The sequence below is a fragment of the Prunus persica genome, chromosome G6, assembly GCF_000346465.2.
Source record: "Prunus persica cultivar Lovell chromosome G6, Prunus_persica_NCBIv2, whole genome shotgun sequence".
NCBI lineage: Eukaryota > Viridiplantae > Streptophyta > Magnoliopsida > Rosales > Rosaceae > Prunus > Prunus persica.
Window position 1 is genome coordinate 14,429,905 of NC_034014.1, and position 16,105 is coordinate 14,446,009.

A 16,105-nucleotide genomic window follows, 5' to 3' on the forward strand; every position below is an offset into this window, starting at 1 on the left:
GCTGGCCTGATAATCCTGCCTTTAGCAGCCTTTCTATTTCTTCTTTGACCTTTAGTTCCGTGTCCATAGACATTCTTCTTCTGGCCTGTTTGACTGGAAGGTAGCCATCTTTAATTGGCAGCTTGTGCTCCACTAACTGCCTGTCCAATCCTGGCATCTCGTGATAATGCCAGGCAAAACAATCTCTGAACTCCTGCAAAAGTGCCATGAGTTCAGCCTTGAGTGGTTCCTTCAAAAGTGTGCTGATGAAAGTAGGCCTAGGATCTTCTTCTGTCCCTAAGTTTATCTCCTGTAGAGGATCCTCCACTTCTGGCAGGGAGTCATCTAGTGCTGCCGGTGCAAAATCTAATACTTCTTTCTGTAAAATTTCCTCCTCTTGTTCCTTTGTGCTCTCATGGGTGAATTCTGCCATATTGATGGCTGGATTCTGTATGAAAAGCCTCCTTTCTCCCCAGTATATCAACAATCTTTTTGTGATGGATCGGATTGTTGCAGCTCGATCCTTGTCCAGTTGATTGGGACTAAACATCAGAGTTCTGGAAGTTCAGCACAGAAAGGTCTATTCCAGTCTTCTAGAGAACTGGCTAAACCTTCTTCTATGAGCCTTTGGGCCGTGACACCATGGAGGCGGCCGTTCTGGTTGACTCCAAGGAAAGTGAAAGGACCGAGGTCATCATGATAATACCTTGCTTCAAAGCACATGGCAGAGGGCAGGAATGGCCGTGGATCGGCCTCTATAATCTCCATGCAGCCTTCTTCATTCCATAGTGCTAACTGCTGGTGGAGGGTGGAAGGAATACAAAGGCTCTGGTGAATCCAATCCCTGCCAAGTAGTGCATTGTAGGTGGTGGAAGTAGTGTCTATCACAAAGAATGCTATTTTCAACTCTTTGCTTCCGACTATGACATCCACGTCTAGGATGCCATGTATTTTTGTGATGCCCCCAGCGAAGTTGGTGACGGTCAATCGTGTTGGAATCAAATCCTTCTCTGTTCTGCCCAACTTGGTCAGCATTCTGTGGGGCAATAGATTAATGGCTGCACCTCCATCTACCATGATCTTGGAAATAGGAATACCTCCAAGATTTGCCGTTATAAACAAAGGCCTGAGGTGATTCGCCATTTCTCTGGTTGGCTTGGAGAAACAAAGTTGCTCTGTAGCTGGTTTATTGGCTGTTCCGCCTGTCCTGGGGTTGTCTGCTTGTGGTTCTGGTGGCTCCTTTGCTTCTGCTAATCTACATTCAAAGCTTTCCTGAGAGAAAACATCTCCTTCCAGAGTGCTTTCTTGTCCCTCGGCGGCCCTGAATCTACCTGGTAGGATGAACACCATGTTAATTCGCAGATCACCCTGTAGCAGGTCTTCTAATTCTGCGCCAAAAGCTTCTGTTTCTGGGTCCAATTCTTCACCAAATTCCATTAATTCTTCCCCGTATTCTTCCGTCCAGTCATCCTGCTCTGCTGCTCCGAGGGGTTCATTCTGATCATCTGCAGAAGGTTCGTAGTCCAATTGCTCATCTTCATATTCCTCAGTGTAGTCGTCTTCTCCTTGTAACGAGGTAGACCCGAATTTCTCTGGTGCCTGCGTGGTGTCGGGACGACTGCTGGATGACGAGGCTAGATGGATAGGAGACCTGGCTGGCGGTTCTGTTTTCAGCAATTCCCTTGACTGGCAAGCTTTTTGTTCTGTCTGGGGAAGTGTTTCAGGATTTTTTCCTTTCCTGGCAAAATTGGGTTGTGAACGTACCTGCGTATTATCTTGGCTCTTAAGATATGTGCAGTATTGCCTCTGGATTCTCCTTTTCTGAGTTCTGGTTAGCTCCAGAGTCGGTCTACCACTTTTTCCTACGGAATACCATCTACCCTCTATGATCGTTGCCAAGGGTTTTTCGTTTCCGGGTGTCTTGACTGGTATTTCCTTTCTGGGTTGCTCCATCCTCCTCTCGCTGTATTGTGTAGGCCTAAGACAGATCTTCTGCCTTGTTTTGTCTCGGGATGAGGTTCCAATCCTGTCAAAGACACTAGGTGTGGGCTGATTTTGTCTGTCTAGAGCCACCTCTAGCTCTGTTTCACATTTGCACCTACTGCAGAGCACTACCCCAGCCGAGATGGTCGCTCTTGGTATTTGACTGGTTTCCCTTATGATTCTTCTGCCTCTGCTGCAACCAGCATCTATCATTGGCTCAGTTTTCCTCTGTTCTGGCCAATTTAAGTTGACCATATTGACTTGTGGTTGAGGGAAAGGATCCGTTGTGACCGATGGTGGTTTTGCTGCCAGTTTCAACCTTCCTGCCGTTATCCCTTCTTGTATTACGTCCCTGAAAACAACACAACTATTGGTAGAATGGTTCCAAGAGTTGTGCCACCTGCAGTACTGTCTGCCCTTGAGTTCTTCCGGCTTTGGTATTCTGTGAGGCATTTCTATCACCTTCTGCAGTAGCATTTCGTCGAACAAGGCATCAACCTTGGTCAAATCAAAAGAGTAAATCTTGTTTTGCGTTGGCTTGTTTGGAACGAATCCTCCTGTGAATAGTGGTGGCTTTTGGTCTTTAGGTGGCTTTGTGAGGGCTTTGCAACTAATGGGATGTTTTAGTTTTGCCATTTCTGCCACTGAAACCTCTTTCTCTTCTGATTCTTCTGCATCTTCTTGTGATTCCACCTCGATCAGGTGGACTGAAGAAGAAGGGGTTTTATAGTATGTACCTTTGGAGGAGTTCCTCCTTTGCTGTTCTTCCCTGAGTAACTCCTCATATTTGGATGCCTTATCAGCCAGTTCTGCTAGGTCTCCGAACAACATCCCGTCGAACCTCTTCCTAAGAGAGATTTTAAGGCCGGCTTGGGCCATCTGGATGAAGTGTCTTTCTTCCATAGGGATTCGGCACTTCATCTTGAGCTTTCTGAACCTGGTTATGAAATCTTGGGCCGGTTCATCTTCACTTTGCTTGAGGGCAGCCAGATCGCTGATGGTGACTTCTGGCTGAATCCTGTAATAGTAGTCATGGAAGAGATTTTCCATCTGTTCCCATGTTTGAACAGAGTTAGCTGGCAGGCTGGTGTACCAGGTAAAAGCTTGTCCAGAGAGAGAATTGCCGAAAAGCCTTAATTTCAACAGAGGGTTGTTCTCAATAGCTATGCATTGGACGGAGAACCTGCCTATATGTTCAACTGAGGAAGCATGGGGGTCCTCCCCATTGAACAAAGTGAAGTTTGGTACTTTGAAACCAGGAGACAGCGATATTTGATCGATATAGGCTGGGTATGGCTTTCTGTAAGTAGGCCTTTCCCCTCTTCTAGCCTCGGGCTCCATGATTTCTCTGATCATTCTTTGCAATGCCCCTATGTCATTCAAAGCATTGACGGGGGGAAGATTTTGTCCCTGTTCTGGCTGGACGTAATCAATCCTAGGCTCTGCTCTGTATGGTCTGGGTAGAACTTCCTCCCTGCGCTCTTCCTGCTCTTCGACTTCTGGGTGATTCCTCCAGTTTGCCCCCGACCTATTCCTGTCATGATTAGCAAAAAGGTTATTCCCTCCTCTGGCTCTTCTCCCTCTTGCAGGTGGAGGGAATGGATTAGGGTCCATCCTTCTAGGTCTATATGGCAACACTGCTGGTGGTTCAGGCAGAAGCGCCAAAGGTTGATTATGTGGGGCCACATGAGGTGGAATGGGCTGAGGTTCTGGTTGGTTCTGAGCCAGTGCCAGGTCATCTAGTTGGGCTGGTTCTTCGTTTTCTTGATTAGGAAGGGCTCCTTCCCTCGGACCAGCCTGAATTTCTCTGTGGTCTGGTACTCCAGCCATCTGTGCAACTAGGGGGTTTTCCTGGTATGGCCATGTTAGTCTTGGCGGAGGGCCATAAGGGAGATCTAACTGCTGGAGTACAGGATCCGGGTTTGGGATTCTGGCCATCGCGGATTCTCGGTCCTTCCGGAACTGTCTGTTAACCTGCCATTGCATCATGGCTGTCATGTTATTGAGAGTGTCCTGGCTCCTTTGTACTGTGATTTCTTGTCGGAGTACTGACTCCTGTATTTGATTCATCCTTTTGGAGCTAGTCCTGGAACGTCTACTTCCTGTACTGCCGTGGGCAGATTGCCTAGCATCGCTTTCTTCTGACTCGAGGCCTTCCCTGAGAACCAACTTGTTTTTCTCCATATCTGGTGTGGGTTCTGGCTAGATCTTCCGGTATTTGTAAATCTGTGAATGATTCTGTCAGAGTATGTGTACTGAGAAATCCCACCGGGCGTGCCAAATTGTTCACCCGTTTTGGTGTTTACTCCTGAGGTGGAAGGGCGAAGTTCCCCACTGGCTTGGAGACCACTTGTTGGTCGACAAGTCAGCTTTCTTTGGTGTGTGAGCGTGCCACTGCTAGCAATGTAAATTCTAGCAGACTTCTTTTTAGAGTGGATAACTTGCGCCCCAAGTTACTGACTTCTAAAACAAATGATTGTGAATTTGGGTGAGGAATATCTCCCAAGTAAGTTCTTTTCTTGCCTCAGACTGGTGAGGACTTTCATAATTTATCTCAGTATCAAATGGTTGTTCTGGCCAGAATAGACAATAATAAAGTGGACTGTTTCAGGTAGAACTGCCTTTTACAAAATTAAGAAGGGAGAAATCAACTCTAGAAAGACAAAAAGATGGCTGGAATCCCATTTCTGCCTGGGTAGAAACTTCTGATCCAGGCTGGACTGGGTATGTCTGTGCTGGACTGTGCTGTCAACAACTTCAACTGCTTAGCTTCAGCTGTAAATCGATACCAAAGTTCAATTTTGGCAGAGCTTTAATCTACTTCAAGCCTCGGGAGGTTTTCATATTTGTGAAAACTCAAACTATGTTTGTCTTGGCTTTTGCTGAACCAAATTTGTAACGAGAGGGATCTCGTTTTCAGAAGACTTATTTTCTAAGTCTGAACTTTGGAATTCTGATCTAAAGCTGTTTTCTCTTGGGATCCAAGTGAGCTTTTGGTTGTTTTCTTGTTTTTTTGTTTTTTTGATTGATTGATGAATTGAGTGTCCTTTGTTTCCTTGCCTACTTTCGTTTTTATAAGAGACCCTCCTGGGGAGGTGATTTTTAATCCTAAATAATGGGCGGCAAAAAGATCTCTTATAATGTAAAGTAAAAAGGTTTCTTATCAATTAAGGCAGATAGGTTCTAAGCAGTCACCTCCTAAAGCAGTCCCTTCCCTGGTTTCCTAGGTGGCAGCTTTCTAATTCAACCAACGCCACCGTCTGTGTGGGCATTTATGGCGGTTGGTTCTTTTTCTTTTGTATCTTCTGAACAGTTCCCTGTTTTCCGTTCCAATTTAGAAAGCGTGATCCGTGAATTCCTTGAAAGATGGTGTGTTGATTTGGAGCAAAATCTCGAACACAGATGGGTCTTTGATCTCCTGTTGGCAGTTTTTTCAGAGATGTCCCTCTCATATTTTAATCTTAGTTGGAATTGCTGACTTTTCAAAGTTTGAGGCAATCACGTGGGTGTGCTTTTGATCCCTTGGGTTTGAAACCTAACAAAAATTTACGGGCTGGTCCTTGAAGCCTAATTGAAAGTTTCCACGTTTTGGGCTTTCTTGGGCTGGGGCTTCGTTTTCAACACTTTTGGTGTGAAGCCCAATCTGTCTGGATCCTATTTTTGTTATTCTCAAGTCTTTGGGCTGGGCAGGTATTTTTATCATGGGCCTGTCTTTTGGACTTTGGCATGCTGAATTTGGGCCCAAACAGACGGTTATGGAGAGATAAACGACATGTAATTTTCATTACACGTCTGTCGGTTTTTGTGAACGACATCGTTTATGTTTTAGACATCGGTTTCTTTGTTTGTTTAACATAGTATAAATTAACCACATTGGTTTGTATCTTATCCAAGTTTTTTTCCTTCATTTAGGGACGTGTATAATTATCTGTACGTCGGTTGTTCTTTTGTTCTTAACATGTAATACATATTAGACGTCTCGTGTTTCATAAAACCGTCGTCTAATGTTGTCTAAAATTTCATTTTAGGCTAATTATATAGTAAATAGACATCGGTTATTAATAAATCTGGACATTGAATATCTTAACGACATCGGTTATTAACTGTCGTTGTTTTTTGTACAAAAGATGGCGGTCGATTTCACGACAGTGGTTTCCCGTCGTCTTTTTCGATTTTTGTAGTAGTACTTCTCACTTTCTTGGAAAATACAAACTTAATCATTTAGTCTTTATTGTAAAAACATATAATCAAAACTTCCTAAATAATCCCGTTAATCATTTTATGCTTGCAAACATAAAATGTCAAATAATTTGCAAATATCTAATCTCAAATCCAAACATCATTTCAAAAATTCAGACATGTGCAGAGCAATCTCAATGCACATGCTCAGAAAACTTAACCCGAAAACAAGTCCACAAATGTACCCACACAAATACCCATATACATATTTATATAACAAAATCGACTTTAAAACCAAGATATCCCATAATACCGATATAGCATATAACACAAACTCCAACTGGACATTTTTCCCTTCCCAGACCACTATTTTCCAAAACGCATGCCCGTAGGCATAGTGAGCGAGGAAGGATGCTTACCAGTAAATAAGAATAAAAGTGTGTATATATATATAATTATACATCTAGGTATGACTAGTAGCGGATCCAGGAAATTTCCTTCTAGGGGTCAACGTCTAAAGGTTAAAAAAAATTTATACAAAATATACTCATAAAAATGAAATGATAATATTATAATTCATAATTCATAGAAAAAAAAACCACATTACAATTGTCCACGACGAGTTTTCATATTCTGAAAATGTAGCATTATAGTTTTATTATCAATACAAGCAAACACATCTTTCTCAATATAAACAAGTAAGCTATCACTCAACCATTGATCTCCCATTCGGTTGCGAAGTGGATCTTTCACAATAGTCATAGCAGAAAATGCTCTCTCCACAGAAGCAGTTGTAACCGGTAAAGTTAAGCTAATGTGAGAAGCAAATAAACATAATTATATGTTCTATGCAACCCTTTCTCCACCATTTTTCTTGCAAGGCTATCAATCCCTTTCAATTGAGAAAAATTGGTCATCATACGCATATGAGTAATATAAATCTCAAGTTGATCTTCAAGTGCTAAGAGATCTCGGGAATTAAAATCTGGAGGATAAAATTTAGCAAAACGAATTAGCTTTTGTTTGTCAAAAGCTATGAATGAATCATCTGGACTCAAACATGTCAAACAAAAAAGTAACCCAGTATTTACCTCACTAAAGCGATGATTTAATTCCGCAAGTTGGCACTCAATGATTTGAATAAAGATGTCTACACGATAATAATGGAGGTGTGTTATTATAGGAGCTCTCCGATGTGATCTCCATTGAGGTAAATGTGTATCATCCATGTTTGGAACCAAGATATCATGTTTGCCACAAAAGGAAGATACTTGATCAAGCAAGGCTTCAAATGCATTCTCTCTCATGTGTTGTAGTTGGTCCTTGCAAACTTTGACTAAAGTCATTGCATTCCCAATATCTTGGTCTTTCCTTTGTAATGCTTGTGACAAGTCATTTTTTTGGTCCCAATATAGATCTCATGAAAAATAGGTGAATACAAACTCAAAAATTATATTTCTCTCAAAGACCTATTTGCTTCACCTAGATTATTAGTGCAGCCATTCTCAATAATAAATTTGAGCACTGTCACCACAGATTTAAACATGGAGATTATACTAAGTAATGTACCATAATGTGAGTTCCAACGTATATCACCAGGACGCTTGAGACAAGTTTCTTGATTTAAGCCTCGCCCTGTTGGAAAAGAATCTTTTTCTAGAGCTTCCGTAATATCCTTTTGTAGTTGATCTCTAAACATGTCACGACGCTTACACGATACTACAACAATATTAACCAAGCTATTACAAGATGTGAAGAAAGTGGCAATATCAGCATTTCCCTTTGCCACAGCCACAAGAGCTAATTGAAGTTTATGTGCAAAACAATGAATATAATAGGCACAAGAATTTTTTATCAAAATCTGTGTTTTAAGACCATTAAACTCACCCTTCATATTACTAGCTCCATCATATCCTTGTCCTCTTAGCATGGAAATGCTCAATTCCTCTATTGAAAATAATGTGTCAATAGCCTCCTTGAGTGAGTTTGATGTAGTATCACTAACATGTTGAATGCCTACAAACCTCTCAATTATATCCCCACTTTTGTCCACATAACGAAACATCATCGCCATCTGTTCTGTTACTAACACATCACGTGATTCATCAACTAATAAAGAGAAGAATGCACCATCCATATCCTTGATGATTTTCTTAATAGTTTCAGTGGCACAAGCATTCACAAGATCTTTTTGAATTGTTGGAGCTATTAACTTGAGATTTCCGGGAGCATTTTCTAACACACGGCCTTAACTTTCTCATCATAATCAGCAAGAAATTGTAAGAGCTCTAAATAATTCCCCTTGTTGCTTGAAGTGTCACTCTCATCATGCCCATGAAAAGGAAGACCTTGCCTCAATAAAAATCTCACGCAATCAAGAGAAGCTGTCAAGCAAATACGATAATCAATACAAGCTTGCTCTGATTGCTTTATCAAAACTGTTCAGATGTGTTGCTTTTGATTCATAAGATCCACACACTATTGTCTAGATTGATTATGAACACTTCCAACAGGTCCAACATGTTACCTAATTTTATCTTTCTTCTTCCAATTCCTAAAACCCATCTCTGTGAAGGCGTCGCTACACGAAAAGCAAACATGAGATAACAAATCCAGTCTTTCACTAAGATTTCGAATAGCTGTCCCGAATTCAAGTTGATTATGTTTCGCCTCTTCCTCGGAGAAAGACGATCAAACAATTCCCAATCAGCCAAGCATTCTTCTTACGGCTAGATCCAATCTCTTGGTCCTTGCGGAAAGAAAAAATAATCTGATTCGATATCATTTGATTCGATAATCATAGAAATCGAAATGAATTTTTTTTTTTAAAATTTTTCCAATCGTAATAACAAGCAAGTATTTTAGTTTTCAAATTAAATAAATCCGTTTATTTCCTTGACCAATTCTATACTCCAACCAATTAAACTCATCAAACCACTCGACATTAAGTGTCGATCATACCCTGAAAGATTAGTTTGTGGAAATGTGTGATCCTTGGGCTGACATGGACCCTTTTGTAGATATGCTCTTCGAACTTCGTCTCTAATGTTAGGATCATAATCCAACACTTGAGGTCGAAGTCCAGGGTCTGCAATAAAATGAGCCAAGATATCTTGCAACTCACATTCTTTCGAACTATCCACATCTCTAGAAATATCCACATCTCTCGAACTTGAACTACCCACATTATCCGAACTAGGAGTAATTGATGCGAACCTTCTCTTAAAGTATCGTTCCATAATTGTATTGGTAGAAATAACCAATCAAACATCAACAATATTAAAAAGCCATAACTTATCCAAACTAACCAAAATAAAATCCAACAACTAATCAAATTTACCAATTATTATCTAACATAAAACACTAATTTCTTCAAACTAACTAACCAAAATCAAAAGCCCTAATTAATTCAAACTAACAAAAAAGTATAGCCCTAGTTTATTCAAACTAACAAACTAAAATAAAATCTCAACAACAACTAATCAAGAAAAACACTAACATATAAGAATCTTTACTAATTAATTAAAGCATAAAGAAAATAGGATAACATACTTTCAAATTTGAGGGACAAATCCACCTTTGAAATCAAATTGAATTTGGGAGTCACTTATTTAATTTTCTGCTGCCAACCGCCGATGCCACTTTGCTGCCGCCGCCGCCGGATTTGTGAGTGGGGAGGGAAAGCCACCGTTGAATTGGAGGTTTGTTGTTTTAGTTGGGGTTGGGATTTAGGGTTGAGAACTTGACAGTAAGAAGTTGAAATGGGTTGAAACTGATTTGGGGAGGGGGAGGTATCGGGCCGCACATCAGCTGCTGTGTTTATTTTTATTTTTAAAAAACCTGTGCCAAAACGACGTCGTTTTGGCTAGGTGTTATTAAAAAAAAAAAAGGGTAAGTGCAACGACGTCGAGCTAGCATAAAAAAAGGACGAGTGCACGCTGCGCACGAGCCTCTCCATCAGCACAAAAGTTGCCCCATTGGGGCATTTTGTCGAGCACCTTGCGAGGGTCAACTTGGGTGGCTCTAATGGAGGATTTTAGAGGTTGCAGGGGTCAATTGACCACCCTTGCTCCTCTGTGGATCCACCTCTGGGTATGACCACTACCAAACTTATACCGGGAAAACAATCCAACTGAGACATTGTTTGACTAGACCACATGGAAGAATCCTCAATAACCATGTGGCTAGGGAACAAGCTGTCCAACGGGGGACTGGGCTCCCAGACATGCACAACAGAATCGTCAATACTCATGCGGCTAAACTAAGTCCTAGATGTGAAGACTGCCCGACCAAGGGCATATTAAACATCACGTTAAGGGTGCCCGGGTTCCGACATGTCCAATTAATATCGAGAAGTCAAATCTTTTTTTTCAGTTCAAACGCACCTGACGATCAAAAAGCCAGCATTTGTCATCTGTTAGGAATTGGGGGAGCCGACAATCCCAGTACTTATCTTGGCCTGCCAATGTTATGGGGCAGATCAAAAAAATTTGGCCTTATCTTTTATTCGAGAAAGAATTCAAAAGAAGATAATGGGGTGGAAGGAAAGTACTCTCTCCATTGCCGGAAAAGAGACCCTTCTTAAAGCTGTGGCAACGACTATCCCTGCATATTCTATGATGTGTTTCAGATTCCCCACAACTCTCTGCAAAGATATTAACAGTGATATGGCAAAATTTTGGTGGCATAATTCCCAATCTAATACTGGAATTCATTGGAAATCTTGGAAGCTCTTGTGCCAAAGTAAGCAACAGGGTGGCTTGGGTTTCAGAGATCTAGCAGAATTCAACTTCGCTTTGCTAGGTAAACAGAGTTGGAGAATTTTGAATAATCCAAATGCTTACTAGGTGCAAGTTTTAAAGGGCCGTTGCTTTCCATCAGAAGACTTCTTGCAAGCCAAGGCTGGCCATCGAGCTTCATGGGCTTGGGCAAGCTTAATTGCGGGTCGTGATTTTCTAATCTCCAAGGCAAGAAAATAGATCTTTAGTGGAAATGATACATGCATATGGAATGATCGATGGCTCCCCCTTCGACATGTGGGTTTTATTCAGGCCACATGCCAAATTCCTGATGCTGCTCCCCAGTTAGTTTGTGATATCATGGATTCTCACAATCGTGCATGGAACATTGATGATATTAGACCCTTCATTGATCAAAACAATTTAGAGGCAATAAAAAAAATCCCAATTCGTACTAAATCTTCGGCCGACCATTTCGTTTGGCCTTGGAGTAGTGATGGTCACTACTTTGTCAAACCTGGATACCATTACTTGCACTCTGAGCCAATGGCTATCTCCACCCTTTCAGCTAACTCCTCCCATCGTGTGCACCCTTTGGTGTGGAAAGGGATTTGGAAGATTAAAACCCTGCCAAAAATCAAATTCTTCTGCTGGCGTCTTCTCAACAAGTCCATATCCACTAAGCTTTCCCTTTACATAAAACGGATCTCGGTCTCTCCAATTTACCCAATATGTGACTTGGAAGATGAATCAATTTAGCACATGATTTTATTATGCCCCTGGGCTCAAGCTGTGTGGTTCGGTTCCCCTTTAAACTATGTTATCAACAGCAAAGTATCACCACTTTTGACAAATAGATCCAAAGTTTAATGGAAAATCGTGGCTCTTTCAATAACTCGGCTTGGTTCTTGTCTTTAGTATGCTTCATTTTATGGGAAATTTGGAAGGCCCGTTGCAGCTTCATTTTTTAAAACAAACCTTTGGATCCTATCAAAACTACTGCTGTCACTACTGCTTGGGACTTTTAAGTCTGCCACCAATAATTATCCTCAGCATGATTCCCATATCTCTCCCCCCCCTGTAACTTCATTGGAAACAATCTATCTCCAATGACAGACCACGTCAAAATAAGTTTTGATGGAGCCTCGCTTGCTGTCTCGTGCTCGGCGGGTCTTGGAGTGATCAGAAAGACGGCTGATAGCCATTTTGGAGGAGGACTTGCAGAAAAGAAAAATGTATGCGCTGAAGCAGAGGCAGCCCTGCTTGGTATTTCAATGGCACGGGACTTGGGAGATCGTAAAGTCATCTTCGAATCTGACTCCCAAATCTTGATCAATAGTATTAATGGTAATATGGGCAACGGCGCTTGGACCATCCTTCCACTTATCAGGGAAATCAGGGGAAGATCATCCCTCTTTGATTCTGTGGAGTGGCGATGGATCCCACGTAACCAAAATCAAGCAGCGCTCACATGGCTGCGAAGATTGGATTGCAGACGGTGGATGTAATGCACTGGACTTATTGTCCACCACCTTCTATTGTTCGGGTTCTAACTTCAGATGGCCTTCCTTGGCCACCAATGTAATTTCTTGTTTTCGTTTTTTAAGTCCAGGTCTAGGAACTTCTTTTTGCACCAAGTTGGTTCTGGCTTAGGTGTGTTCCTTCTCCTGTTGTTCCTTGGTGGTGACTTGCCTTTAGGCTTAATGAAGTATCTTTTTGATAAATTATAAAAATAAAAAAAAATAAAAAAAAAAGAGAACAACATAATTTGCCGCAATCCCACCGAACTTTTGTCGAAAAGATCAAAAGTCGCCAGGTATTTCCGGCAAAACTTTGTTGGAAAGGTCAATCCCGGCGAAATTTCTTGGAAAAGATAAAATTCGCCAAAGGTCTGTCCCTGCGACATTTGCAGGAAAGGTCTCCCGATGTGACTTCGTCTGGAAAGATCAGATTCACCGCGGAAGGTCTGTCCTAGCAAATTTTGTTCGAAAAGATAAAATTCGCGGCGAAAGGTCTGTCTCGGCGAAATTCTAATTGGTAAAGATCAAAATTCGCAGCGAAGGGCCAATGTCTTTGCAAGACAGAAACTTGAGGAATTAAGAGTGAGCTGGTTTCAGTGTGTCTTGCATCCTAATGTATCTACAAGCAAGAAAATTAAGTTTGGATTGCTGGCACACTAGCCATGAATGAGCACAAGGTACAAGTTACAACTTCAAATTAAAGATGAAAATTTTGCTGTAAATTATTAGTGGGTTAATTAAACATCTCTTTCAAATTAATACGAAAGGTCTTCAAAAAAAAAAAACAAAAAAAAACAAAACAAAACAAAAGGTGAAGTGGCAGACAAAACTTTACAAAATTGTTGATATCATGTTCACCTTTCCCTTTAATAATTAAGGTTGCACTTGCACTGACCATACGGGAAAAAGTTGAACCCTTTCCCTTTAGGTAACGTTTGCATGCTAGTTTTGGGGTCTAAAACATGAAAATAATTAAGGGTTTTTTTTCCCCCCATATTCCAATCTTTCCGTATAATTTTGGGGGTCCCATATTGACATATATAGGATCACTCATCAAATTACTCAGCACACCTACAATACAAGTGTTCACCAAACTATCATTGTGATTGTACTGAGTGGTTAATTGAGCAGTTTGTTAAGTTCCGGCTATAAATGATAAAAACTCAATTAAACGTCAAAAATCAAATACCTAGTGAATCTATACGCAATATTTCCAATTAAAAAACTATAATCCATAAGAAAACCTACTTTTCACAGGGAATACAACATATACAAAAGCCAAGCAATGTTTCAAAACGAAGGTACCATTGTAATTATGGCCCAAAGATATCGTTTAGCTAATAGACGAAACCACTACTACAAAAATGGAAAACCAAGACACCTCTTTAACGACTGTGAAATGAAAAAATGACGTGTTTTTAAAAACCACGAAAAACCATGACGGTTCATCTAAAACCGTCGTGCATTAAAAGGCGCTAGCAAAAATTACAACTGTTCCTCCTAAAACCTGTCGTGTTTTAAAACGTGCTAGACAAAATTTTCACTTAAAGTTTTAAATTTTCATGGGCAGCTCTCTCTCTCAAACAGCCTCTCGCAAGACCTTTTCAGAAACCCTCCCTTTCTCAACTCCTTTCTCATCCCTGCAACACCATCTCCATTGTGCCGTCTTTGTCACCAAGTTCGCCATCCATGTCACAGATTTCGGCATCGAGTTCATTGAGGTCGTCATATCCCTTGTGTCCAGGTCACGAAGGTCGCCATCTTCACGAGGACACCTCCACGATCTTTTAGATCTCCTTCATAGGGTCTCTCAAGAGCCCCCTGGTCTCTTATCTTCCAGGCTTCGCCTTCTCTTCCTCTCGTCGTCGACCTATTCTTTGTTAAATTTGAGGTTTCGTTTTGGTCTTTATCTGAATTTTGCTTGGTAATTTCAGAGATCTGCAAGCAACGCTTACTGGTGGTGGTGTGATAACGATTCTGTTAGCCATCGTGATTGGGTTCAAGTCTGGTGACTTTCGATTGTGAGTGTATATGTGCTTTTGTTTTCGATTTATTTCGATTTATTTTGTTTTTTTTTAAAATATAATTGTTTTCTGTTTCTTGCCATTTTTGTTTCATAGAGCACAGATCTGCTTAGATTTTACATAAAATCTGTTGATATTTTGCTTCCCCACTGTAGAGGTCTTCTTGTTCCAACAGCCTGACGAATGGGTTTGGGCTGCTGTAAGAGGAAGACAAACAAAATTCCCCTAGTGCCTGAGTTTGAGAACCAGGCTCCCAAAAGAGTTTTGAAAAGTTTGCTAAAACTTTAGAAAACACTTTTAGGTTCTTTTCAACAATAACCAAATGAACGTAACAAATTTATAAGTGACTTGGTTTGAGGAGCTTGTGGTAGGTGCATCCTACAAATTCTTTTATATCCTAACTGGGCTCCTTTTGCTGTCCATTTTATGCGCCGGGCTAAGAACAATCCTGGGCCCAACCCTTGGATTTTTGGGTCTCAACATTAGCCGCCTTGATTTTTGGGGCCATGAGCAGATATTGAGATGGGCCAAATAATCAAACCCAGCCCAAAATAAAAATGAAATCCACATTGGTGATATGACCTTCTCGTTTCCTGCTTGTGTGCTAATGCCATGATTATATTCCAGCAGTTTTTTACGTTTCCCAGGTGCTTCATTAAAAAATTTTATTTTCCTTTCCTTCTTCTCTAGGTCTTCAATTTCTCTTCTTCCGTGCATGCAAACCCAAACCCCTTGCTTTCTTCTTTCAATTTTGTTGGTTCTTCATCATGCCCAGGTCTAGAGAACCCTTGAAAACGAGAAATCGCTAAGAGGCACCATCCATAACCGCTAGTTCGTTAAGCACAGAGAAACCGTTCGTAACCACTGGGAGGGGCCACCGTTCTCCTTTAAAAACCCCAAATTTCTTGAACTTCCTCTTCAATTCGTTGAAGGCCAGGCTTGACAAGGTCACTTCGCGAGGCGTGGAGCAACTTGGAGAGAAAATCACAAGGCAGTTCCCTCTTCTCTTGATTTGGCAAGTTGCTGGAAAAGTCGCAATCGAGGGCAGTGGTAAGCATCAATCCTCTTTTTCTTCTGCTGTTTCTTCATCTTGTCACCGCATATATATATATATATGCATATGCATACATATACACATATACATATGGGGGAATTCACACATATATATTCTAACAGTCCTTCACGAAAAGGCTATTTGCGATTTTCTTCAGTCCTTCTTGATGCATGTTTGTTTAATCCCTTGTGCCTGTCTTTATAGTTTGAATTTTGGATGTCAACCACTGACTAGGGATTTTAGGCACCCTCCAAGTGACAGTTTGTCCTAGTTGAACACAAAGCTTTAGATGGTGTCAAAGTGAGGCAGGAAAAGAATAAGCACGTAATGTACTGAATATCTCTGCCTTTTCAAGAGTAGTAAATCCAAGGCCGTTCTAAAAGATTGACTTCTGCAATATGGGTTTTCTTTTGCATCCGTATCACATAGACGTTTTCTCCTCCCTTCCCCCTTTTTTTTTTTTACTAACTGTTGGATGAAATTATACAAAGGCACGGGCTCGATCTTTTTGTAGGTATGGTCTTGACATCTCTGCATGTGGATAAATAGGAATGCATATAGGTGTGAGTGTGTTTTTCCCATCCCCTCGTTTTTGCTACAATGAGATTCTGAGTCTTTAGGCTAGCA

At 41.1% G+C, this 16,105-nt stretch overlaps 1 protein-coding gene across 1 annotated transcript; it reads right to left on the minus strand.

Moving 5' to 3' along the window:
• LOC109949644 (zinc finger MYM-type protein 1-like) lies at positions 7,592 to 9,380 on the minus strand. The gene is made up of 4 exons (XM_020565729.1): positions 9,146 to 9,380; positions 8,382 to 8,525; positions 8,029 to 8,226; positions 7,592 to 7,941 (listed from the first exon to the last, which is right to left on the minus strand). Exons 1-4 carry the CDS (start codon positions 9,378 to 9,380, stop codon positions 7,592 to 7,594), a joined length of 927 nt encoding a protein of 308 aa, XP_020421318.1.

Coding starts and splice junctions, on each gene's coding strand:
- LOC109949644 (XM_020565729.1), bottom strand. CDS start 9,380: ATGGAACGATACTTTAAGAGAAGGTTCGCATCAATTACTCCTAGTTCG. Junction 8,227..8,381: donor TGAGAAAGTTAAGGCCGTGT/GTTAGAAAATGC, acceptor GTGATGTGTTAG/TAACAGAACAGATGGCGATG. Junction 7,942..8,028: donor TGGAGCTAGTAATATGAAGG/GTGAGTTTAATG, acceptor AACTTCAATTAG/CTCTTGTGGCTGTGGCAAAG.